The sequence below is a fragment of the Artemia sp. Qi Xiang Cuo genome, chromosome 5 (assembly GCF_049724085.1).
Source record: "Artemia sp. Qi Xiang Cuo chromosome 5, ASM4972408v1, whole genome shotgun sequence".
NCBI classification, from domain to species: domain Eukaryota; kingdom Metazoa; phylum Arthropoda; class Branchiopoda; order Anostraca; family Artemiidae; genus Artemia; species Artemia sp. Qi Xiang Cuo.
In genome coordinates this window covers 58,919,875-58,946,183 of record NC_142798.1, presented here as the reverse complement: position 1 = coordinate 58,946,183, position 26,309 = coordinate 58,919,875, and the positions used below count along the sequence as shown (strand labels likewise).

The 26,309-nt window shown below is 31.3% G+C and overlaps 1 protein-coding gene across 1 annotated transcript in view; it reads right to left on the bottom strand.

The window, feature by feature from the left end:
- Positions 1-26,309, bottom strand: part of LOC148952325 (uncharacterized) — a 289,139-nt gene that overhangs the window by 116,762 nt on the left and 146,068 nt on the right. Inside the window, exon 5 of the mRNA XM_089088930.1 lies at positions 457-528. Coding sequence (XP_088945056.1) covers positions 457-528 — 72 coding nt within the window. The remainder of the gene's footprint in view (positions 1-456; positions 529-26,309) is intronic.

Below are 26,309 nucleotides of genomic sequence, written 5' to 3'. Positions count from 1 at the left end.
AATCCTAATGAAATATACCAAAATATTATGGAAATATAATACTTTAGTAACAACATAATGGAAACTACAACGGAGAACTAAGGAAAGCAGGCCGCCCAGAACGAATTATATTAAATACCTAACCACCTCTATATATTACATATTTAATAAAAATATACTTGCATAGTACTTTATCTCGCTCAGGCTAAGCTTATTATTACCGAGTGGACAGAGAAAACCGATACAGATCAAGAACAAAATGTGGTCACTATAACACATAAGTACCAATCATATCACAATGGATGCATGCCTTCATAGGGATAACTAAATGAAGATGCGTGTACCTTTTGGTTTATACCTTTGTCTTTTTTATAGTCTAGAAGATTCTTGATGGCAATGCAACAAAAAAGTAATAGTAATAAAAGTGTTAAGGCAAGAAAACGCTGGTAGAAAGAACTAATGATTATCAATACTTACAATGTTTCTAGATTGTGGTTCTTCTCAAAGATGTTTAAATCTAAATATTCAAGGCGGTTCTTATGGAGCTTTCTGAAATGAAAAGTATAAAATTACAATAGGTTTTATACAATTCTACCTAATAAAACTTTTCAATAACATGAAAAGTAATATAGTATGAAAAGGAAATTCTGGATATGATACGGCTTTTGACTCCTGGAAAGCTTGTACTTTATGGAATCACAATATGGAATCTGTAATTCACAATATGGAATCTGTAATCACAATATGTAATTCTGAATGTTTTAAACAAGTTTGTAGCTACTCTGTTTGTAATGAATGTATATTGTGCACCAAACCGACTAAAATTGTATTGTATTCGATAATATAAGCAAAATACTAAAGAACACACAATTTTAATAAATGTTATGCAAAACATACCCATATTTCTCATATTAAACACAACATTTTAAAGGATATTTGAGATTGTCATTTTTACAAAATCGTAAAGACAAACAACAAGTAAAACAATAAGGAATCTTTTCGTAAGACAGTGGAACTTCAACCTCAAATAAATATTTCGACCCTATATCCAAAGACCGTCCTCAGCTAAAGAACAAATGAATGCATAAAAGAAACTTTAAAATGCAACCATAAAAACTAATTGTTTTTAAAACCGTCCTTGGATCGGTATTTATTTAGCCTTGGCTCACCTTATAAGGAGACATGTTAAGAAAACAATTCTTACTTGAAAATATGTATAATATCCTAGTTCTTATATTATCCAAGGGGAGAACCTTTATCATCAAGTCTTTCCTCTAAAAATCCTCAAAAGAGAAAAAGTTTCCAAATATCACCACGTTTTTAATTCAATGCTTAAGTCTTTTGAAATTGCCGCTGTAAACTGCTGCCAAATAAATTGTTTTATAGATAGCATTTAGCACGTGTTTAGCACGTGTGTCAAAAAACGTGTTTAAAGAAAAAGTAGTGGTATATTGAGACACCTCTTGGTTTTTAATTATTTTAAAATTGGTTTTTAAATATTGGTCACCTCTTCAAGTCCCTCTGATTGTGAAACTGCTAGATCATCCTAGAATCAAAAAAGGTAATTTTTATATTATTTCATTTCTTTTCATAACCTAACCTAATTTAACCTAACCTAACCACTGCTATTAATATTTTGTATTTACGGTACTGCTAATCGCCCTTCGCCACTGTTATTAATATTTTTTCTTTACTCCACTGCTATTCCTCCTTCGCCACTGCTATTCGCCCTTCGCCACTGCTGTTTAAAAAAAAGATATTAAAAAGACCAGCATGAACGCTATCTATAAAAGAACTTATAGGCAGCAATTAAAAGCTGTAATGTCAAAAGACTTAAGCATTGAATTAAAAACATGGTGATATAAGGAAACTTTTTCTCTTTTGAAGATTTTTAGAGGAGAGAGTTGATGATAAAGGTTCTCCCCTTGGATAATATAAGAACTAAGATCATTATACATATTTTAAAGTAAGAATTGTTTTCTTAACATGTCTCCTTATGAGGTGGACCAAGGCTAAATAAATACCCTTGGATCATTACTTTGATTAAGTTCAGCCAAGACTTCCATATTTTTCTACTTGTGTTTGTCTTTATAATGGAAAGGCAGTTTGGTCTTAGTCGCTATTTAAGTTCATAAAATCCTGAAAAATTTTGGAGTTGGAGTATTCAGAACACCGATTGAATGGCGTAAGGAGAGTCCTCTTGACTAATTTTCACTATAATTAGATGTACAGACAGCGACAGAGTCCTACTTAAAATTACATTAAATTATTTGAATGACAAACTATCAAATTCTAATAAAATTGGTAATTGTTTAGCCTTGTGACACCTGATAAGGAGACATGTTAAGAAAACAATTCTTACTTTAAAATATGTATAATGATCCTAGTTCTTATATTATCCAACGGGAGAACCTTTATCATCAAATCTTTCCTCTAAAAACCTTTCTTCTTTTTCAAGCTTAAAAGAAAATGTTTCCAAAACCCATGCTAAAAGTACCACGTTGCTTAAGTCTTTTGAAATTGCCGCTGTAAACTGCCGCCAAATAAGTTGTTTTATAGATAGCGTTTAGCAGGTGCTTAGCACGTGTTTAGCACGTCTGTCAAAAAACGTGTTTAAAGAAAAAGTAGTGGTAAATTGAAATTATACAAATTGTGAATTCTGTTTTAAATCATGCCATTAACAAAAAATTTATGTGTTTTATGTGACAATAAAATTATGTCTTTTAGACTAAACCTAACCTAACCTGATAACTTCAATTCAAAATCAACGGATTTTTTATATAATTTTTTTTTATATTATTTCATTTCTTTTCAATGCCGTGCATATTTTGTATTTTAGGTTTTTTGCTGAAAATACAACATTTTTATTTTTGCCACTGATATTAATATGTTTTATTTCTGGCACTGCAATTTACACTTCGCCACTGTTGTTTAAAAAAAAAATATTAAAAAGACTGGTATGAATGCTATCTATAAAATAAATTATTAGGCAGCAATTTATAGTAGCCATTTAAAAATACGCAAACATTGAATTCTCAATGTGGTGATATTTGGAAACTTTTTTCTCTTTTGAGGATTTTTAGAGGAAAGACTTGATGATAAAGGTTCTCCCATTGGATAATATAAGAACTAGGATCATCATACATATTTTAAAGTAAGAATTGTTTTCTTATCATGTCTCCTTATCAGGTGTCACAAGGCTAAACAATTACCATAAAATTTTTGAAAGATTGTTTTCATTAGGTTTCATACTTATCATTTTTCTTCTGTTTTGTCAGTTGGCCAAAAATTATTCGGTGTCTAAGCTTTTGAAAACTTAAACGATTTAATTTTACAAAAATAGTTGGTGAAGTGGTAGATTTATTCTACCACTTATAAGCAGAACTAATATCGCCATTAACAAGGATTTATGATTTCAATAATCCAAGGGCCGGCCAATATTCATTTGGATTACTGAAGTATCATAATATAAATTTTGACCTTGGAGGGAATATTACTTAAAACAAGTGCAACCAAAGCAAAAGACTAACGAGCTTAAGCAACGAGCGACGAGCAACGAGCTTAGACATTTCTAAAATCAGAGATCTAGATCATTTAAAAAAGCTTTAAAAAAAGCCTTTTTACATGAAAACCCCTCTGCACAAAAACTACAAGAACTCTTGTCCGAGAAACAAAGGCAATCTGTGTTAGTACACCAATTTTACTATTGGATTAAACAAAAAAAAAGTTTTTTTAACTGAAAGTAAGGAGTGACATTAAAACTTAAAACGAACAGAAATTATTCCGTATATGAAAGGGGCTGTCCCCTCCTCAACGCCTCGCTCTTTGCGCTAAAGTTTGACTCTGTCTCACAACTTTATTTTTTAAAACAATAAAAAACTTTAGCGTCAAGAGCGAGGCGTTGAGGAGGGGACAGCCCCTTTCATATACGGAATAAATTCTGTTCGTTTTAAGTTTTAATGTCGCTCCTTACTTTCAGTTTAAAAAACTTGTTTTTTTTGTTTAATTTTTGAATGTTTTTGAATTAATGCAGGTTTTGATTTTGACTCACCGTACATGAATAATTGAAAAAAATTTGCATATTAATTTTTCTTCTATTTAGCTGAAGGGCATTCTTATAATTTACTCAATTATATTTACGAACGTTTTTATTATTAACAAATATACGTAACTTATTAAATAACTGACTTAATGGAGCTCTCTATTGTTATATTTTTAATACGCATTTTATAGGGATCATACTCTAGTCAACACCATGCTCTTTACGCTAAAGTTCGAAGTTTGTTACCACTCATTAAAAATGACCCCTTAATCACAAATGCCGTTAATTAGAATAAATAGTTCTTATGAAAGTACTAAATAATCTTTGGCTTAAACAGCGAAGTATTGACTTGGGGGTGAACCCAATCATATACGTAATCTTTTCTGTCGTTTTAAGATTTGATGTTGCTCCTTACTTTCAGTTAAAAAACTTGTTTTTTTTATGTATAATTTCTTATCTTTTTTTAAGTAATGCTGGGAAATCCACCGCCCCCTTCATAGCAATGTCCCTTCTCCCATGAAAACTTTCTTCATGATAAGATCCTCCCACAAAACCCCCGACCCACTCCCCCCCCCCACTACCAGAAAAAATCCCCTCTGGAAACGTCTGTATACTTCCCAACACAGTTCATATAATTATCCAGTAAGCTTATCGCAGATCTTTTCTGGTCTTCGTTCTCGTTGCGAACAAAAAGCTCCTCCCACTTCTTCGTGCAGTTATTAATAGCGGGTTTCCACTTGTTTCCGATTGTTTCGCGTCTGACTTGTCTACCCGTGAAAAGATCTGACGCCGCTTATGTTTCTACGTTCTCTGGAGCACTCGCACCCCGGTCCGGGTTCTTATAATGGGTGAGATAGGGAATGATCATACTGGATAATTATATGAACTGTGCTTCCCAATAACCAATACTATATGTTAACATTGGGTAAAGTTCATAACTTTCACCCCTCCCCCCAAGGGCCTTTTGGGGATTAAGTCATCCTAAAAGACTGGTTATTATATTTTCGACCATGCTGAACAAAATGGCTATCTCAAAATTTTGATCGGGTGACTTTGGGGAAAAAATGAGCGTGGGAGGGGGCCTAGTGTTTTTGGCCACTTACAAAGGGCACTACAACTTTTAATTTCCGTTCGAATGAGCCCTCTCCCGATATTCTCGGACCACTGGGTCGATATGATCACCCCTGGGAAAAAAAAAAAAACCAAATAAACACGCATCCGTGATCTTTCTTCTGGCAAAAAATGCAAAATTACTCATTTTTGTAGATTGGAGCTTGAAACCTCAGTAGTAGGGCTCTCTGATACGCTGAATATGATGGTGTGATTTTCATTAGGGTTCTATATGTTTTAGGGGGTCTTTTTCCCTTTTTTCGAAAATCAGCCAAATTTTCTCAGGCGCGTAACTTTCGATAGGTTGATATGACTAAAGTTGATGAAGCTTATATATTTGAAATCAGCATTAAAATCTGATTCTTTTGATCTATCTTTTGGTATCAAAATTCCGTTTTCTAGTTTCGTTTACCATTGAGCCGGGTCGCTCCTTACTTAAAGTTCGTTACCACGAACTGTTTGATCAGGGGAAAGGCAATAGACTATGAAAAAAATTCTCCTCGTATAGGAGCAGATGACATTACGATTAGTATTTTTAAAATTAGCATGCTCCCTTCCATTGGAAGAAGAGAACTAGAACAATCTAAGACCTCAGACGACCAGGATGAATTATTAGGCACTAGCAACAAGATTCAAATCAATTGATTAAATATATAGGAACTTCTCAGATATGTCCTTGGGAGCAGCAGTAGTAGACTCAAGAGACAAGAGTTCCACTAGAGAACAAGGAATTAACTCCAGAGTAGGATTCAAAAACAAGGGAAATTATAACTACGAAAGAAGAAAATGTTTTAATTGTGAAAAGCCCGGACACTTAAGATTAGATTGCAAAATCCCAAATTGTGGGAAACCCGGACATTACCGAAAAGATTGTTGGCAAAAGTCAGCATGTATAAGATACCAAGAATTCGGGCATAGTGCAGACAAATGTATAGCCCCAAATCCTATTGAAAAAAAAAACTAATCAGGCAGGACATAGAGGAGGTGAGTCCCAAGCCTGAAAACAAAATCAAAAAACCTCCTTCTCATCAAGATGAAAATATTTGTTTTGTTGCGTTACAGGAAAACAACACTGAACCAAGTTCCTTGCCATTTATGTGGACTGCTAAAATAGCAGACTAAATTTTTGTAAAATGTTTCCTGGATAGCGGATGTCAAAGAAGCTTATTAAAAGATGAAATATTTCAAAATTTGCAGTAGATGTTCGTAGACGCCTCAAACCATCCTCCCGAATCGTGAAATCTTTAAGTGGAGAGACTTTACCACTAATAGGGGAAATAAATGTAGTATTCTGCATTGCAGATGAGGCAAAACGAAATGAAAGATTATTTTGGAAATTTTTAGTCGTCCCAGAATTGAAATTCGACGTAATCATAGGATATGATATTCTAAACAAATTAGATTGTACATTAAATTTAAGATATAATAAAATTTCTTGAGGGAACACATGTAAGGAGGAAATAAATTCCCTTGCGTTTTTCACTGAAGAAATTTCAGGAAGAGGGTCGGCATATATAGCAAAACAAACCTGTATTCAGGCCAACTGTTTTAAAATCATTAAGGCCAAATTGTCGAATCTGTCAAAACCCTTTGTAGCTCATGGCGACACTATAATTATATTATATTAACCCCGAATATATATTTATATATATTTACCCCGAATATCTATAATATATTTACCCCGAATATTGAGACACAATTACACATATCCCCGTCACTATGTGAAACTTATAGCAATTCAGTAAAAATAGTTTATTTTAATACTACCGATGAGGTAATAAACAATAATTATTTAACGGATACGACTCTCATAAGTAGGGACCTATCATGAGTTACTACGCGAACATCGTGCTGCCATCTACAATTTAGTCTAACGCTGACGGGACATAATTTATGGTTTTTTTCACTGAGAATGAAAAAAAAAGGATTTTTCTCACTTTGATGTATTTTCATGGTCGATTTATTTGTTGTTGTTCGTCCAGGTGTAATGACACGAGGGGTGATTTACATAATCGCTAGGGGAATCTATTGATCTAGGGGAGAGAATTTCCGAGAACTTGATTTACATAATCGAGGGGAATTATTGATTTATGAAAGGGGAATTAAGAAACAAATATGGCTTCTTTGATCTTAGGTCTGAGGGATAAACGGTCTTTAGGTCAGAGAGAAAAATTAATATTCTATTTTTAAATATGACTTCATTGATCTTTAGTGTCAGGAATTAGAAATGACATCATTTGTTATCTTGGAATTATGCGGGAGTCAAAAGAGATAGAAAAATCCTTTTTTAAATACGGCTTCACTGATCTTTAAGTCAGAGAGATAAATTGATATTCTATCGAAACCATAATAATGTAGCTAGGAACATCTATGAGATGAAGAGATTAACGCGGGAAAGGGTTTCCTAGGAATTTCAAATGTGACAGCGCAGGGATGCCAAACAAAAGGAACACACAGAAATTAAGTTTAGGGATTATTTGGGCGAAACCATTTTGATACATTTTAAAAGATGATTTGGGCGAAACAGTTTGAGGCATTTTTGAAAATGATTTTATAAAATGATTTAGAAGATGATTTGAGGGTGAAACTCTGTGGTCGTTATAATACAGAAGTTCCGTTTGAACAATGTTGTGAGGTCCCCTAACCACAACAACCCCCTACCCCAACCCCAAAGGGCCCTCATACCCCAACCCCAAAAGCCCCCCCCCCAACCCCAATGGGTCCCCAAAGGCTCCCCGGACCCCCAAATGCCCCTGGGCCCCCAAAGGGCCCCCAAAGAGCCCCCAGGGCCAGTAGCGTTTTGTCGTGGTTTACCGTGTCACAGTTACATTCACTTGATTTTTCAAAGTTCATTTTGAATTTCTTTCATTGAAATGCAAGAGTTGGATTATTTCAGTCGTGTTTTGTCGTGGTTTACCATATCACAGTTACATTCTCTTGACTTTTCAAAGTTCATTTTGGATTTCTTTCGTTGAAATGCAAGAGTTGGAATATTTCAGTAGTTTTTTGTCATGGTTTACCTTGTCACAGTTACATTCTCTTAATTTTTCAAAGTTCATTTTGAATTTCTATCATTTAAATGCAAGAATTGGAATATTTCAGTAGTGTTTTGTTGTGGTTTACCTTGTCAAAGTTACATTCTCTTGATTTTTCAAAGTTCATTTTGAATTTCTTTCATTGAAATGCTAGAACTGGAATATTTCAGTAGTGTTTTGTCGTGGTATACCTTGTCACAGTTACATTCTCTTAATTTTCAAAGTTCATTTTGAATTTCTTTCGTTGAAATGCAAGAGTTTGAATATTTCGGTAGTGTTTTGTTGTAGTTTACGTTATCACAGTTAAATTATATTAATTTTTCAAAGTTCATTTTGTATTTCTGTCATTGAAATGCAAGAATTGGAATATTTCAGTAATGTTATGTAATGGTTTACCTTATCACAGTTACATTCTCTTGATTTTTCAATGTTCTTTTTAAATCTCTTTCATTGAAATGCAAGAGTTGGAATATTTCAGTAGTGTTTTGCCATGGTTTACATTGTCACAGTCACATTCTCTTGATTTTTCAAAGTTCATTTTGAGTTTCTTTCATTGAAATGCAAGAGTTGGATTATTTCAGTAGTGTTTTGTCGTGCTTTATCTTGTCACAGTTACATTCTCTTGATTTCTCAAAGTTCATTTTGAATTTCTTTCATTGAAATGCAAGAGTTGGAATATTTCAGTAGTGTTTTGTCATGCTTTACCTAGTCACAGTTACATTCTCTTGATTTTTCAAAGTTCATTTTGGATTTCTTTATTTGAAATGCAAGAGTTGGAATATTTCAGTAGTGTTTTGTCGTGGTATACCTTGTCACACTTACATTCTCTTGATTTTTCAAAGTTCATTTTGGATTTCTTTCGTGAAATGCAAGAGCTTGAATATTTCAGTAGTGTTTTGTCGTGGTTTACCTTGTCACAGTTACATTCTCTTAATTTTTCAAAGTTCATTTTGAATTTCTTTCGTTGAAATGCAGGAGTTGGAATATTTCAGTAGTGGTTTGTCGTGGTTTACCTTGTCACAGTTACATTTTCTTGGTTTTTGAAAGTTCATTTTGGATTTCTTTCATTGAAATGCAAGAGTTGGATTATTTCAGTGGTGTTCTGTCGTGGTTTACCTTGTCACAGTTACATTCTCTTGATTTTTCAAAGTTCACTTTGAATTTCTTTTACTGAAATGCAAGAGTTGTATTATTTCAGTAGTGTTTTGTCGTGGTTTACCTTATCACAGTTACATTCTCTTGATTTTTCAAAGTTCATTTTGAATTTCTTTCATTGAAATGCAAGAGTTGGATTATTTCAGTAGTGTTTTGTCGTGCTTTACCTTGTCACAGTTACATTCTCTTGATTTTTCAAAGTTCATTTTGGATTTCTTTCATTGAAATGCAAGAGTTGGAATATTTCAGTAGTGTTTTGTTGTGCTTTACCTTGTCACCGTTACATTCTCTTGATTTTTCAAAGTTCATTTTGGATTTCTTTCATTAAAATGCAAGAGTTGGAATATATCAGTACTGTTTTGTTATGGTTTACCTTGTCACAGTTACATTCTCTTGATTTTTCAAAGTTCATTTTGTATTTCTTTCATTGAATTGCAAGAGTTGGAATATTTCAGTAGTGTTTTGTTGTGGTCTACCTTGTCACAGTTACATTCTCTTGATTTTTCAAAGTTAATTTTGAATTTCTTTCATTGAAATGCAAGAGTTGGAATATTTCAGTAGTGTTTTGTCATGGTTTAGCTTGTCACAGTTACATTCTCTTGATTTTTCAAAGATCACTTTGAATTTCCTTTGTTGAAATGCAAGAGTTGGAATATTTCAGTAGTGTTTTGTTGTGGTTTACCTTGTCACGGCTACATTCTCCTGATTTTTAAAAGTTCATTGTGCATTTTTTTATTGAAATACAAGAGAGGGATTATTTCAATAGTGTTTTGTCGTGGTTTACCTTGTCACGGTTACATTCTCTTGATTTTTCAAAGTTCATTTTGGATTTCTTTCATTGACATGCAAGAGTTGAAATATTTCAGTAGTGTTTTTTAATGGTCTACCTTTTCACAGTTACATTCTCTTGATTTTTCAATGTTCATTTTGTATTTCTTTCATTGAAATGCAAGAAATGTAATATTTCAGTAGTGTTTTGTTGTGGTTTACCTTGTCACAGTTTCATTATCTTGATTTTTCAAAGTTTATTTTGAATTTCTTTCATTTAAATGCAAGAGTTGGAATATTTCAGTAGTGTTTTGTACTGTTTTACCTTGTCACAGTTACATTTTCTTGATTTTTCAAAGTTCATTTTGGATTTCTTTCATTGCAATGCAAGAGTTGTAATATTTCAGTAGTGTTTTGTTGTGCTTTACCTTGTCACAGTTACATTCTCTTGATTTTTCAAAGTTCATTTCGGATTTGTATCATTGAAATGCAAGAGTTGGATTATTTCAGTAGTGTTTTGTTGTGGTTTACCTTGTCACAGTTACATTCTCTTGATTTTTTAAAGTTCATTTTGAATTTCTTTCATTGAAATGCAAGAGTTGGATTATTTCAGTAGTGTTTTGTCTTGGCTTACCATGTCACAGTTACATTCTCTTGATTTTTCAAAGTTCCTTTTGGATTTCTTTCATTGAAATGCAAGAGTTGGAATATTTCAGTAGTGTTTTGTCATGGTTTACCTAATCACAGTTACATTCTCTTGATTTTTCAAAGTCCATTTTTAATTTCTATTATTGATATGCAAGAGTGTGATTACTTCACTAGTATTTTGTTGTGCTTTAGCATGTCACATTTACACCCTCAAAATGTTTAAGGGTCTATTTTGAATTTCTTTCGTTAAAGTGCAATATTCGGTTTATTGCATTAGTGGATTGCCATACTTTAAATTTTCAAAGTTACATTCTCCTAATTTTTAAAAGTTTATTTTGAATTTCTTTCATTGAAATGCAAGAGTTGAAATATTTCAGTAGTGTTTTGTCGTGGTTTACCTTGTCACAGTTACATTCTCTTGATTTTTCAAAGTTCATTTTGAATTTCTTTCATTGAAATGCAAGAGTTGGATTATTTCAGTAGTGTTTTGTCGTGGTTTACCATTTCACAGTTACATTCTCTTGATTTTTCGAAGTTCATTTTGGATTTGTTTCGTTGAAATGCAAGAGCTGGAATATTTCAGTAGTGTTTTGTCATGGTTTACCTTGTCACAATTACATTCTCTTAATTTTTCAAATTTCATTTTGAATTTCTTTCGTTGAAATGCAAGAGTTGGAATATTTCAGTAGTGTTTTGGTTTGGTTAACCTTGTCACAGTTACATTCTCTTGATTTTTCAAAGTTCATTTTGAATTTCTTTCATTGAAATGCAAGAGTTGAAATATTTCCGTAGTGTTTTGTCATGGTTTACATTGTCACAGTTACAGTCTCTTGATTTTTCAAAGTTCATTTTGAATTTCTTTCGTTGAAATGCAAGAGTTGGAATATTTCAATAGTGTGTTGTGTTGTATCATAGTTACATTCTCTAAATTTTTGAAAGTTCATTTTGGATTTCTTTCGTTGAAATGCATGAGTTGGAATATTTCAGTAGTGTTTTGTCGTGGTTTACTTTGCCACAGTTACACTCTCTTGATTTGTCTAAGTTTATTTTGTGTTTCTCTCATTGAAATGCAAGAATTGGAATATTTCAGTAGTGTTTTGTCGTCGTTTACCTTGTCACAGTTACATTATCTTGATTTTTCAAAGTTCATTTTGGATTTATTTCATTGAAATTCAAGAGTTGGAATATTTAAGTAGTGTTTTGTCATGGTTTACCTTGTAACACTTACATTCTCTTGATTTTTCAAAGTTCATTTTGGATTTCTTTCATTGCAATGCAAGAGTTGTAATATTTCCGTAGTGTTTTGTTGTGCTTTACCTTGTCACAGTTACATTCTCTTGATTTTTCAAAGTTCATTTTGGATTTGTATCGTTGAAATGCAAGAGTTGGATTTTTTCAGTAGTGTTTTGTTGTGGTTTACCTTGTCACAGTTACATTCTCTTGATTTTTTAAAGTTCATTTTGAATTTCTTTCATTGAAATGCAAGAGTTGGATTATTTCAGTAGTGTTTTGTCTTGGTTTACCATGTCACAGTTACATTCTCTTGATTTTTCAAAGTTCATTTTGGATTTCTTTCATTGAAATGCAAGAGTTGGAATATTTCAGTAGTGTTTTGTCATGGTTTACCTAATCACAGTTACATTCTCTTAATTTTTCAAAGTTCATTTTGAATTTCTTTCGTTAAAATGCAAGAGTTGGAATATTTCAGTAGTGTTTTGTCATGGTTTACCTTGTCACAGTTACATTCTCTTGATTTTCCAAAGTCAATTTTGGATTTCTTTCATTGAAATGCAAGAGTTGGAATATTTCAGTAGTGTTTTGTTGTGGTTTACCTTTTCACAGTTACATTCTCTTGATTTTTCAAAGTTCATTTTGAATTTCTTTCGTTGAAATGCAAGAGTTGGAATATTTTAGTAGTTTTTTGTTGTGGGTTACCATGTCACAGTTACATTCTCTTGATTTTTCAAAGTTCATTTTGAATTTCTTTCATTGAAATGCAAGAGTTGGATTATTTCAGTAGTGTTTTGTCGTGGTTTACCATGTCACAGTTACATTCTCTTGATTTTTCAAAGTTCATTTTGGATTTCTTTCGTTGAAATGCAAGAGTTGGAATTTTTCAGTAGTGTTTTGTCATGGTTTACCTTGTCAAAATTACATTCTCTTAATTTTTCAAAGTTCATTTTGAATTTCTTTCGTTGAAATGCAAGAGTTGGAATATTTTAGTAGTGTTTTGGTTTGGTTCACCTTGTCACAGTTACATTCTCTTGATTTTTCAAAGTTCATTTTGAATTTCTTTCATTGAAATGCAAGAGTTGTAATATTTCCGTAGTGTTTTGTCATGGTTTACCTTGTCACAGTTACAGTCTCGTAATTTTTCAAAGTTCATTTTGGATTTATTTCCTTGAAATGCAAGAGTTGGAATATATCACTAGTGTTTTGTTGTGGTTTAGCGTATCACAGTTACATTCTCTTAATTTTTCAAAGTTCATTTTGGATTTCTTTCATTGAAATGCATGAGTTGTAATATTTCAGTAGTGTTTTGTCATGGCTTACCTTGTCACAGTTACATTCTTTGGACTTTTCAAAGTTCATTTCGAATTTCTTTCATTGAAATGCAAGATTTGGATTATGTCAGTAGTGTTTTGTCATGGTTTCCTTGTCACAGTTACATTCTCTTGATTTTTCAAAGTTCATTTTGAATTTCTTTCATTGAAATGCAAGAGTTGGATTATTTCAGTAGTGTTTTGTCGTGCTTTACCTTGTCACAGTTGCATTCTCTTGATTTTTTAAAGTTCATTTTGGATTTCTTTCCTTGAAATGCAAGAGTTGTAATCTTTCAGTAGTGTTTTGTTGTGCTTTACCTTGTCACAGTTCCATTCTCTTGATTTTTCAAAGTTCATTTTAGATTTCTTTCATTGAAATGCAAGAGTTGGAATATTTCAGTAGTGTTTTGTTATGGTTTACCTTGTCACAGTTACATTCTCTTGATTTTTAAAAGTTCATTTTAGATTTCTTTCCTTGAAATTCAAGAGTTGGAATATTTCAGTAGTGATTTGTCGTGCTTTACCTTGTCACAGTTGCATTCTCTTGATTTTTCAAAGTTCATTTTGGATTTCTTTCATTTTGAAATGCAAGAGTTGGAATATTTCATTAGTGTTTTGTCGTGGTTTACCTTGTCACAGTTACATTATCTTGATTTTTCAAATTACATTTTGGATTTCTTTCATTGAAATGCAAGAGTTGGAATATTTCAGTAGTGTTTTGTTGTGGTTTACCTTGTCACAGTTACATTCTCTTGATGTTTCAAAGTTCATTTTGGATTTGTATCATTGAAATGAAAGAGTTGGATTATTTCAGTAGTGTTTTGTCGTGGTTTACCTTGTCACAGTTACATTCTCTTGATTTTTTAAAGTTCATTTTGAATTTCTTTCATTGAAATGCAAGAGTTGGAATACTTCAGTAGTGTTTTGTCTTGGTTTACCATGTCACAGTTACATTCTCTTTATTTTTCAAAGTTCATTTTGGATTTCTTTCATTGAAATGCAAGAGTTGGAATATTTCAGTAGTGTTTTGTCATGGTTTACCTAATCACAGTTACATTTTCTTAATTTTTCAAAGTTCATTTTTTATTTCTTTCATTGAAATTCAGGAGTTGTAATATTTCAGTAGTGTTTCGTCGTGGTTTACCTTGTCACAGTTACATTCTCTTGATTTTTCAAAGTCCATTTTTGATTTCTTTCATTGAAATGCAAGAGTTGGAGTATTAAAGTAGTGTTTTGCTGTAGTTTACATTGTCACAGTTAAATTATCTTGATTTTTCAAAGTTCATTTTGAATTTCTTTCTTTGAAATGCAAGAGTTGGAATATTTAAGTAGTTTTTTGTATTGGTTTACCTTTTCAAAGTTACATTTTCTTGATTTTTCAAAGTTCATTTTGATTTTTTTCATTGAAATGCAAGAGTTGGATTATTTCAATAGTGTTTTATCGTGGTTTACCCTGTCACACTTTCATTCTCTTAATTTTGCAAAGTTCATTTTGAATTTCTTTCATTGAAATGAAAGAGTTGGATTATTTCAGTAGTGTTTTGTCGTGGTTTACCATGTCACAGTTACATTCTCTTGATTTTTCGAAGTTCATTTTGGATTTCTTTCGTTCGAATGCAAGAGTTGGAATATTTCAGTAGTGTTTTGTCATGGTTTACCTTGTCACAATTACATTCTCTTAATTTTTCAAAGTTCATTTTGAATTTTTTTCGTTGAAATGCAAGAGTTGGAATATTTCAGTAGTGTTTTGGTTTGGTTCACCTTGTCACAGTTACATTCTCTTGATTTTTCAAAGTTCATTTTGAATTTCTTTCATTGAAATGCAAGAGTTGTAATATTTCAGTAGTGTTTCGTCATGGATTACCTTGTCACAGTTACATTCTCGTAATTTTTCAAAGTTCATTTTGAATTTCTTTCGTTGAAATGCAAGAGTTGGAATATTTCAGTAGTGTTTGTTGTGGTTTATCTTATCATAGTTACATTCTCTTGATTTTTCAAAGTTTATTTTTGATTTCTTTAATTGAAATGCAAAAGTTGGAATATTTCATAAGTGTTTTGTTGTGGTTTACCATGTCACAGTTACATTCTCTTAATTTTTCAAATATCATTTTGAATTTATTTACTTCAAATGAAAGAGTTTGAATATTTCAGTAGGGTTTTGTCATGGTTTCCTTGTCATAGTTACATTCTCTTGATTTTTCAAAGTTCATTTTGAATTTCTTTCATTGAAATGCAAGAGTTGGATTATTTCAGTAGTGTTTTGTCGTGCTTTACCTTGTCACAGTTGCATTCTCTTGATTTTTCAAAGTTCATTTTGGATTTCTTTCATTGAAATGCAAGAGTTGTAATCTTTCAGTAGTGTTTTGTTGTGCTTTACCTTGTCACAGTTACATTCTCTTGATTTTTCAAAGTTCATTTTGGATTTGTATCATTGAAATGCAAGAGTTGGATTTTTTCAGTAGTGTTTTGTTGTGGTTTACCTTGTCACAGTTACATTCTCTTGATTTTTTAAAGTTCATTTTGAATTTCTTTCATTGAAATGCAAGAGTTGGATTATTTCAGTAGTGTTTTGTATTGGTTTACCATGTCAAAGTTACATTCTCTTGATTTTTCAAAGTTCATTTTGGATTTCTTTCATTGAAATGCAAGAGTTGGAATATTTCAGTAGTGTTTTGTCATGTTTACGTAATCACAGTTACATTCTCTTAATTTTTCAAAGTTCATTTTGAATTTCTTTCGTTAAAATGCAAGAGTTGGAATATTTCAGTAGTGTTTTGTCATGGTTTACCTTGTCACAGTTACATTCTCTTGATTTTTAAAGTCCATTTTGGATTTCTTTCATTGAAATGCAAGAGTTGGAATATTTCAGTAGTGTTTTGATGTGGTTTACCTTTTCACAGTTACATTCTCTTGATTTTTCAAAGTTCATTTTGAATTTCTTTCGTTGAAATGCAAGAGTTGGAATATTTTAGTAGTTTTTTGTTGTGGTTTACCTTTTCACAGTTACATTCTCTTGATTTTTCAAAGTTCATTTTGAATTTCTATCGTTGAAATGCAAGAGTTGGAATATTTCAGTAGTTTTTTGTTGTGGTTTACCTTGTCACAGTTACATTCTATTTATTTTTCAAATTTCATTTTGAATTTCTTTCATTGAAATGCAAGAGTTGGAATATTTCAGGAGTGTTTCGTCGTGGTTTACCATGTCACAGTTACATTCTCTTGATTTTTCGAAGTTCATGTTGGAATTGTTTCGTTGAAATGCAAGAGTTGGAATATTTCAGTAGTGTTTTGTCTTGGTTTACCTTGTCACAATTACATTCTTTTGATTTTTCAAAGTTCATTTTGAATTTTTTTCGTTGAAATGCAAGAGTTGGAATATTTCAGTAGTGTTTTGTTTTGGTTCACCTTGTCACAGTTACATTCTCTTGATTTTTCAAAGTTCATTTTGAATTTCTTTCCTTGAAATGCAAGAGTTGAAATATTTCAGTAGTGTTTTGTCATGGTTTACCTTGTCACAGTTACATTCTCGTAATTTTTCAAAGTTCATTTTGAATTTCTTTCGTTGAAATGCAAGAGTTGGAATATTTCAGTAGTGTTTGTTGTGGTTTACCTTATCATAGTTACATTATCTTGATTTTTCAAAGTTTATTTAGTATTTCTTTCATTGAAATGCAAGATTTGGAATATTTCATTAGTATTTTTTCGTGGTTGACCATTTCACAGTTACATTCTCTTGATTTTTCAAAGTTTATTTTGGGTTTCTTGAATTCAAATTAACGAGTTGATTTCGTTCAGTAGTGTTTTTTCATGGTTTCCTTGTCACAGTTACATTCTCTTGATTTTTCAAAGTTCATTTTGAATTTCTTTCATTGAAATGCAAGAGTTGGATTATTTCAGTAGTGTTTTGTCGTGCTTTACCTTGTCACAGTTGCATTCTCTTGATTTTTCAGAGTTCATTTTGGATTTCTTTCATTGAAATGCAAGAGTTGTAATCTTTCAGTAGTGTTTTGTTGTACTTTACCTTGTCACAGTTACATGCTCTTGATTTTTCAAAGTTCATTTTGGATTTCTTTCATTGAAATGCAAGAGTTGGAATATTTCAGTAGTGTTTTGTTGTGGTTTACCTTGTCACAGTTACATTCTCTTGATTTTTCAAAGTTAATTTTGAATTTCTTTCATTGAAATGCAAGAGTTGGATTATTTCTCTAGTGTTTTGTCGTGGTTTACCATGTCACAGTTACATTCTCTTTATTTTTCATAGTTCATTTTGGATTTCTTTCATTGAAATGCAAGAGCTGGAATATTTCAGTAGTGTTTTGTCATGGTTTAACTAGTCACAGTTACATTTTCTTAATTTTTCAATGTTCATTTTGAATTTATTTCATTGAAATGCAACAGTTGGAATATTTCAGTAGTGTTCTGTCATGGTTTACATTTTCACGGTTACATTCTCTTGATTTTTAAAAGTTCATTTTGAATTTCTTTCGTTGAAAAGCAAGAGTTGGATTATTTCAATAGTGTTTTGTCAGGGTTTACCTTGTCACAGTTACATTCTATTAATTTTAAAAGTTTATTTGGAATTTCTATAGATTAAATGAAAGAGTTGGAATATTTCAGTAGTGTTTCGACGTGGGTTACCTTGCCATAGTTACATTCTCTTGATTTTTCAAAGATCATTCTGAATTTTTTTCATTGAAATGTAAGAGCTGGAATATTTCAGTAGTGTTTTGTCGTGGTTTACCTTGTAACAGTAACATTCTCTTGATTTTTCAAGGTTCATTTTCTTTGAAATGAAAGAGATGGATTATTTCAGTAGTGTTTTGTTATGGTTTAACTTGTCGCAGTTACATTTTCTTGATTTTTTAAGTTCATTTTGAATTTCTTTCATTGAAATGCAAGAGTTGGATTATTTCAGTAGTGTTTTGTCGTGCTTTACCTTGTCACAGTTACATTCTCTTGATTTCTCAAAGTTCATTTTGAATTTCTTTCATTGAAATGCAAGAGTTGGAATATTTCAGTAGTGTTTTGTCGTGGTTTACCTACTCACAGTTACATTCTCTTAATTTTTCAAAGTTCATTTTGAATTTATTTCATTGAAATGCAAGAGTTGGATTATTTCAGTAGTGTTTTGTCGTGGTCTACCTTGTCACAGTTAAATTCTCTTGATTTTTCAAAGTTCATTTTGAATTTCTTTCATTGAAATGCAAGAGTTGGAATATTTCAGTAGTGATTTGTCATGGTTTACCTAATCACAGTTACATTCTCTTAATTTTTCAAAGTTCATTTTGAATTTGTCTCATTGAAATGCAAGAGTTGGAATATTTCAGTAGTGTTTTGTCATGGTTTACCTTGTCACAGTTACGTTATCTTGATTTTTCAAAGTCCATTTTGGATTTCTTTCATTGAAATGCAAGAGTTGTCATATTTCAGTAGTGTTTTGTTGTGCTTTACCTTGTCACCGTTACATTCTCTTGATTTTTCAAAGTTCATTTTGGATTTCTTTCATTGAAAAGCAAGAGTTGGAATATTTCAGTACTGTATTGTTATGGTTTACCTTGTCACAGTTACATTCTCTTGATTTTTCAAAGTTCATTTTTGTATTTCTTTCATTGAAATGCAAGAGTTGGAATATTTCAGTAGTGTTTTGTCGTGGTCTACCTTGTCACAGTTACACTCTCTTGATTTTTCAACGTTCATTTTGAATTTCTTTCGTTGAAATGCAAGAGTTTGAATATTTCAGTAGTGTTTTGTCATGGTTTACCTTGTCACAGTTACATTCTCTCGATTTTTCAAAGTTCATTTTGGATTTCTTTCATTGAAATGCAAGAGTTGGAATATTTCAGTAGTGTTTTTTCGTGGTTTACCTTGTCACAGTTACATTCTCTTAATTTTTCAAAGTTCATTTTGGAATTTATTTCATTGAAATGCAAGAGTTGGAATATTTCAGTAGTATTTTGTCATGGTTTACCTTGTCGCAGTTACATTCTCATAATTTTTCAAAGTTCATTTTGAATTTCTTTCATTGAAATACAAGAGTTGGAATATTTCAGAAGTGTTTTGTCATGGTTTAACATGTCACAGTTACATTCTCTTGATTTTTCAAAGTTCATTTTGGATTTCTTTCGTTGAAATGCAAGAGTTGGAATATTTCAGTAGTGTTTTGTCATGGTTTACCTTGTCATAATTACATTCTCTTAATTTTTCAAAGTTCATTTTGAATTTCTTTCGTTGAAATGCAAGAGTTGGAATATTTTAGTAGTGTTTTGGTTTGGTTCACCTTGTCACAGTTACATTCTCTTGATTTTTCAAAGTTCATTTTGAATTTCTTTCATTGAAATGCAAGAGTTGAAATATTTCCGTAGTGTTTTGTCATGGTTCACCTTGTCACAGCTACAGTCTCGTGATTTTTCAAAGTTTATTTTGGATTTCTTTCTTTGAAATGCAAGAGTTGGAATATATCAGTAGTGTTTGGTTGTGGTTTACCTTGTCACAGTTACATTCTTTTGATTTTTCAAAGTTCATTTTGAATTTCTTTCATTGAAATGCAAGACTTGGATTATTTCAGTAGTGTTTTGTCATGGTTTCCTTGTAACAGTTACATTCTCTTGATTTTTAAAAGTTAATTTTGAATTTCTTTCATTGAAATGCAAGAGTTGGATTATTTCAGTAGTGTTTTGTCGTGCTTTACCTTGTCACAGTTGCATTCTCTTGATTTTTTAAAGTTCATTTTGGATTTCTTTCCTTGAAATGCAAGAGTTGGAATCTTTCACTAGTGTTTTGCTGTTCTTTACTTTGTCAAAGTTACATTCTCTTGATTTTTCAAAGTTAATTTTGGGTTTCTTTCATTGGAATACAATAGTTGGAATATTTCACCAGTGTTTTGTCATATTTTACCTTGTCACTCTTAAATTTTCTTGATTTTTAAAAGTTTATTTTGAATTTCTTTCGTTGAAATATATGATTTTAATTATTTCAGTAGTTTCTTATTGAGCATAACCTTGTCACACTTTCATTTTCTTGATGTTTCAAAGTTCATTTTGGATTTCTTTCGTTGAAATGCTAGATTTTGATTATTTCAGCAGTGTTTTGTCGTGTTTTACTTTTTCACAGTTACTTTCTCTTAATTTTTAAAAGTACATTTTGAATTTCTTTCATTGAAATGAAAGAGTTCGAATATTTCAGTAGTGTTTTGTTGTGGTTTACCTTGTAACAGTTACATTTTCTTGATTTTTCAAAGTTCATTTTGGATTTGTATCATTGAAATGCAAGAGTTGGATTATTTCAGTAGTGTTTTGTTGTGGTTTACCTTGTCACAGTTACATTCTCTTGATTTTTTAAAGTTCATTTTGAATTTCTTTCATTGAAATGCAAGAGTTGGATTATTTCAGTAGTGTTTTGTCTTGGTTTACCATGTCACAGTTACATTCTCTTGATTTTTCAAAGTTCATTTTGGATTTCTTTCATTGAAATGCAAGAGTTGGAATATTTCAGTAGTGTTTTGTCATGGTTTACGTAATCACAGTTACATTCTCTTAATTTTTCAAAGTTCATTTTGAATTTCTTTCATTTAAATTCAAGAGTTGGAATATTTCAGTAGTGTTTTGTCATGGTTTACCTTGTCACAGTTACATTCTCTTGATTTTTCAAAGTCCATTTTGGATTTCTTTCATTGAAATGCAAGAGTTGGAATATTTCAGTAGTGTTTTGTTGTGGTTTACCTTTTCACAGTTACATTATCTTGATTTTTCAAAGTTCATTTTGAATTTCTTTCGTTGAAATGCAAGAGTTGGAATATTTTAGTAGTTTTTTGTTGTGGTTTACCTTCTCACAGTTACATTTTCGTGATTTTTCAAAGTTCATTTTGAATTTCTTTCGTTGAAATGCAAGAGTTGGAATATTTCAGTAGTGTTTTGTCGTGATTTACCTTGTCACAGTTACATTCTCTTGATTTTTCAAAGTTCATTTTGAATTTCTTTAATTGAAATGCAAGAGTTGGATTATTTCAGTAGTGTTTTTTCGTGGTTTACCATGTCACAGTTACATTCTCTTGATTTTTCGAAGTTCATTTTGGATTTCTTTCGTTGAAATGCAAGAGTTGGAATATTTCAGTAGTGTTTTGTCATGGTTTACCTTGTCACAATTACATTCTCTTGATTTTTCAAATTTCATTTTGAATTTCTTTCGTTGAAATGCAAGAGTTGGAATATTTCAGTAGTGTTTTGGTTTGGTTCACCTTGTCACAGTTACATTCTCTTGATTTTTCAAAGTTCATTTTGAATTTCTTACATTGAAATGCAAGAGTTGAAATATTTCAGTAGTGTTTTGTCATGGTTTACCTTGTCACAGTTACATTCTCGTAATTTTTCAAAGTTCATTTTGAATTTCTTTCGTTGAAATGCAAGAGTTGGAATATTTCAGTAGTGTTTGTTGTGGTTTAGCGTATCACAGTTACATTCTCTTAATTTTTCAAAGTTCATTTTGGATTTCTTTCATTGAAATGCAAGAGTTGGAATATTTCAGTAGTGTTTTGTCGTGGTTTACCTTGTCACCGTTACATTCTCTTTATTTTTCAAAGTTCATTTTGAATTTCTTTCATTGAAATGCAAGAGTTGTAATATTTAAGTAGTGTTTTGTCATGGTTTACCTTGTCACAGTTACATTCTCTTGATTTTTCAAAGTTCATTTTGGATTTCTTTCATTGAAATGCAAGAGTTGGAATATTTCAGTAGTGTTTTGTCGTGCTTTACCTTGTCACAGTTACATTCTCTTGATTTTTCAAAGTTAATTTTGTATTTCTATCATTGAAATGAAAGAGTTGGAATCTTTCAGTACTGTTTTGTTGTGGTTTACCTTGTCACACTTACATTCTCCTAATTTTTCGAAGTTCATTTGGGATATCTTTCATTGAAATGCAAGAGCTGGAATATTTCAGTAGTGTTTTGTTATGGTTTACCTTGTCACAGTTACATTCTCTTGATTTTTCAAAGTTCATTTTGAATTTCTTTCCTTGAAATACAAGAGTTGGAATATTCCAGTAGTTTTTTGTTGTGATTTACCTTGTCACAGTTTCAGTCTCTTGATTTTTCAAAGTTCATTTTGAATTTATTTCATTGAAATGCAAGAGTTGGAATATTTCAGTAGGGCTTTGTTGTGGTTTACCATGTCACAGTTACATTCTCTTGATTTTTCATAGTTCATTTTGGATTTCTTTCATTGAAATGCAAGAGCTGGAATATTTCAGTAGTGTTTTGTCATGGTTTACCTTGTCACAATTACATTCTCTTAATTTTTCAAAGTTCATTTTGAATTTCTTTCGTTGAAATGCAAGAGTTGGAATATTTTAGTAGTGTTTTGGTTTGGTTCACCTTGTCACAGTTACATTCTCTTAATTTTTCAAAGTTCATTTTGGATTTCTTTCATTGAAATGCAAGAGTTGAAATATTTCAGTAGTGTTTTGTCATGATTTACCTTGTCACAGTTACATTCTCTTAATTTTTCAAAGTTCATTTTGTATTTCTTTCTTTGAAATGCAAGAGTTGGAAAATTTCGGTAGTGTTTTGTCGTGCTTTTCCATCTCACAGTTATATTATCGTGATTTTTCAAAGATCATTCTGAATTTCTTTCATTGAAATACAAGAGTTGTAATATTTCAGTAGTGTTTCGTCGTGGTTTACCTTGTCACAGTTACATTCTCTTTATTTTTCAAAGTCCATTTTGGATTTCTTTCATTGAAATGCAAGAGTTGGAATATTTCAGTAGTGTTTTGTTATGGTTTACCTTGTCACAGTTACATTCTCTTGGTTTTTCAAAGTTCATTTTGGATTTCTTTCATTGAAATACTAGAGTTGGAATATTTCAGTAGTGTTTTGTTGTGGTTTACCTTGTCACAGTTACATTCTCTTTATTTTTCAAAGATCATTCTGGATTTCTTTCGTTGAAATGCAAGAGTTGGAATATTTCAGTAGTGATTTGTCGTGGTTTACCTTGTCACAGTTACATTATCTTGATGTTTCAAAGTTAATTTTGGATTTCTTTCCTTGAAATGCAAGAGTTGGAATATTTCAGTAGTGTTTTTTCATGGTTTACCTTGTTACAGTTACATTCTCTTGATTTTTTAAGTTCATTTTGAATTTCTTTCATTGAAATGCAAGAGTTGGATTATTTCAGTAGTGTTTTTTCGTGCTTTACCTTGTCACAGTTACATTCTCTTGATTTCTCAAAGTTCATTTTGAATTTCTTTCATTGAAATGCAAGAGTTGGAATATTTCAGTAGTGTTTTGTCGTGCTTTACCTTGTCACAGTTGCATTCTCTTGATTTTTTAAAGTTTATTTTGGATTTCTTTCATTGAAATGCAAGAGTTGTAATCTTTCAGTAGTGTTTTGTGGTGCTTTACCTTGTCACAGTTACATTCTCTTGATTTTTCAAAGTTCATTTTGGATTTCTTTCATTGAAATGCAAGAGTTGGAATATTTCAGTAGTGTTTTGTCGTGCTTTACCTTGTCACAGTAGCATTCTCTTGATTTTTCAAAGTTCATTTTGGATTTCTTTCATTGAAATGCAAGAGTTGGAATATTTCATTAGTGTTTTGTCATGGTTTACCTTGTCACAGTTACATTATCTTGATTTTTCAAAGTCCATTTTGGATTTCTTTCATTGAAATGCAAGAGTTGGAATATTTCAGTAGTGCTTTGTTGTGGTTCACCTTGTCACAGTTACATTCTCTTGATGTTTCAAAGTTCATTTTGGATTTGTATCATTGAAATGCAAGAGTTGGATTTTTTCAGTAGTGTTTTGTTGTGGTTTACCTTGTCACAGTTACATTCTCTTGATTTTTTAAAGTTCATTTTGAATTTCTTTCATTGAAATGCAAGAGTTGGAATATTTCAGTAGTGTTTTGTCTTGGTTTACCATGTCACAGTTACATTCTCTTGATTTTTCAAAGTTCATTTTGGATTTCTTTCATTGAAATGCAAGAGTTGGAATATTTCAGTAGTGTTTTGTCATGTTTACGTAATCACAGTTACATTCTCTTAATTTTTCAAAGTTCATTTTGAATTTCTTTCATTTAAATGCAGGAGTTGGAATATTTCAGTAGTGTTTTGTCATGGTTTACCTTGTCACAGTTACATTCTCTTGATTTTTCAAAGTACATTTTGGATTTCTTTCATTGAAATGCAAGAGTTTGAATATTTCAGTAGTGTTTTGTTGTGGTTTACCTTTTCACAGTTACATTTTCTTGATTTTTCAAAGTTCATTTTGAATTTCTTTCGTTGAAATGCAAGAGTTGGAATATTTTAGTAGTTTTTTGTTGTGGTTTACCATGTCACAGTTACATTCTCTTGATTTTTCAAAGTTCATTTTGAATTTTTCTCGTTGAAATGCAAGAGTTGGAATATTTCAGTAGTGTTTTGTCGTGGTTTACCTTGTCACAGTTACATTCTCTTGATTTTTAAAATTTAATTTTGAATTTCTTTCATTGAAATGAAAGAGTTGGATTATTTCAGTAGTGTTTTGTCGTGGTTTACCTTGTCTCAGTTACATTCTCTTGATTTTTCAAAGTTCATTTTGAATTTCTTTCGTTGAAATGCAAGAGTTGGAATATTTCAGTAGTGTTTTGTCGTGGTTTACCTTGTCACAATTACATTCTCTTATTTTTCAAATTTCATTTTGAATTTCTTTCATTGAAATGCAAGAGTTGGAATATTTCAGTAGTGTTTTGGTTTGGTTCACCTTGTCACAGTTACATTCTCTTGATTTTTCAAAGTTCATTTTGAATTTCTTTCATTGTAATGCAAGAGTTGGAATATTTCAGTAGTGTTTCGTCATGGATTACCTTGTCACAGTTACATTCTCGTAATTTTTAAAAGTTCATTTTGAATTTCTTTAGTTGAAATGCAAGAGTTGGAATATTTCAGTAGTGTTTGTTGTGGTTTAGCTTATCACAGTTACATTCTCTTGATTTTTCAAAGTTCATTTTGGATTTCTTTCATTGAAATGCAAGAGTTGGAATATTTCAGTAGTGTTTTGTTGTGGTTTACCTTGTCACAGTTACATTCTCTTAATTTTTCAAAGTTCCTTTTGAATTTCTTTCATTGAAATGCAAGAGTTGGAATATTTCAGTAGTGTTTTGTCATGGTTTCCTTGTCACAGTTACATTCTCTTGATTTTTAAAGTTCATTTTGAATTTTTTTCATTGAAATGCAAGAGTTGGATTATTTCAGTAGTGTTTTGTCGTGCTTTACCTTGTCACAGTTGCATTCTCTTGATTTTTCAGAGTTCATTTTGGATTTCTTTCATTGAAATGCAAGAGTTGTAATCTTTCAGGAGTGTTTTGTTGTACTTTACCTTGTCACAGTTACATTCTCTTGATTTTTCAAAGTTCATTTTGGATTTCTTTCATTGAAATGCAAGAGTTGGAATATTTCAGTAGTTTTTTGCTATGGTTTACCTTGTCACAGTTACATTCTCTTGATTTTTCAAAGTTCATTTTAAATTTCTTTCGTTGAAATGCAAGAGTTGGAATATTTCAGTAGTGTTTTGTTGTGCTTTACCTTGTCACAGTTTCATTCTCTTGATTTTTCAAAGTTCATTTTGAATTTCTTTCATTGAAATGCAAGAGTTGGATTATTTCAGTAGTGTTTTGTCGTGGTTTACCATGTCACAGTTACATTCTCTTGATTTTTCATAGTTCATTTTGGATTTCTTTCATTGAAATGCAAGAGATGGAATATTTCAGTAGTGTTTTGTCATGGTTTACCTAATCACAGTTACATTTTCTTAATTTTTCAAAGTTCATTTTGAATTTCTTTCATTGAAATGCAAGAGTTGGAATATTTCAGTAGTGTTTTGTCATGGTTTACCTTGTCACTGTTTTATTCTCTTAATTTTTCAAAGTTCATTTTGGATTTCTTTCATTGAAATGCAAGAGTTGGAATATTTCAGTAGTGTTTTGTCGTGGTTTACCTTGTCACAGTTACATTCTCTTAATTTTTCAAAGTTCATTTTGAATTTATTTAGTTGAAATGCAA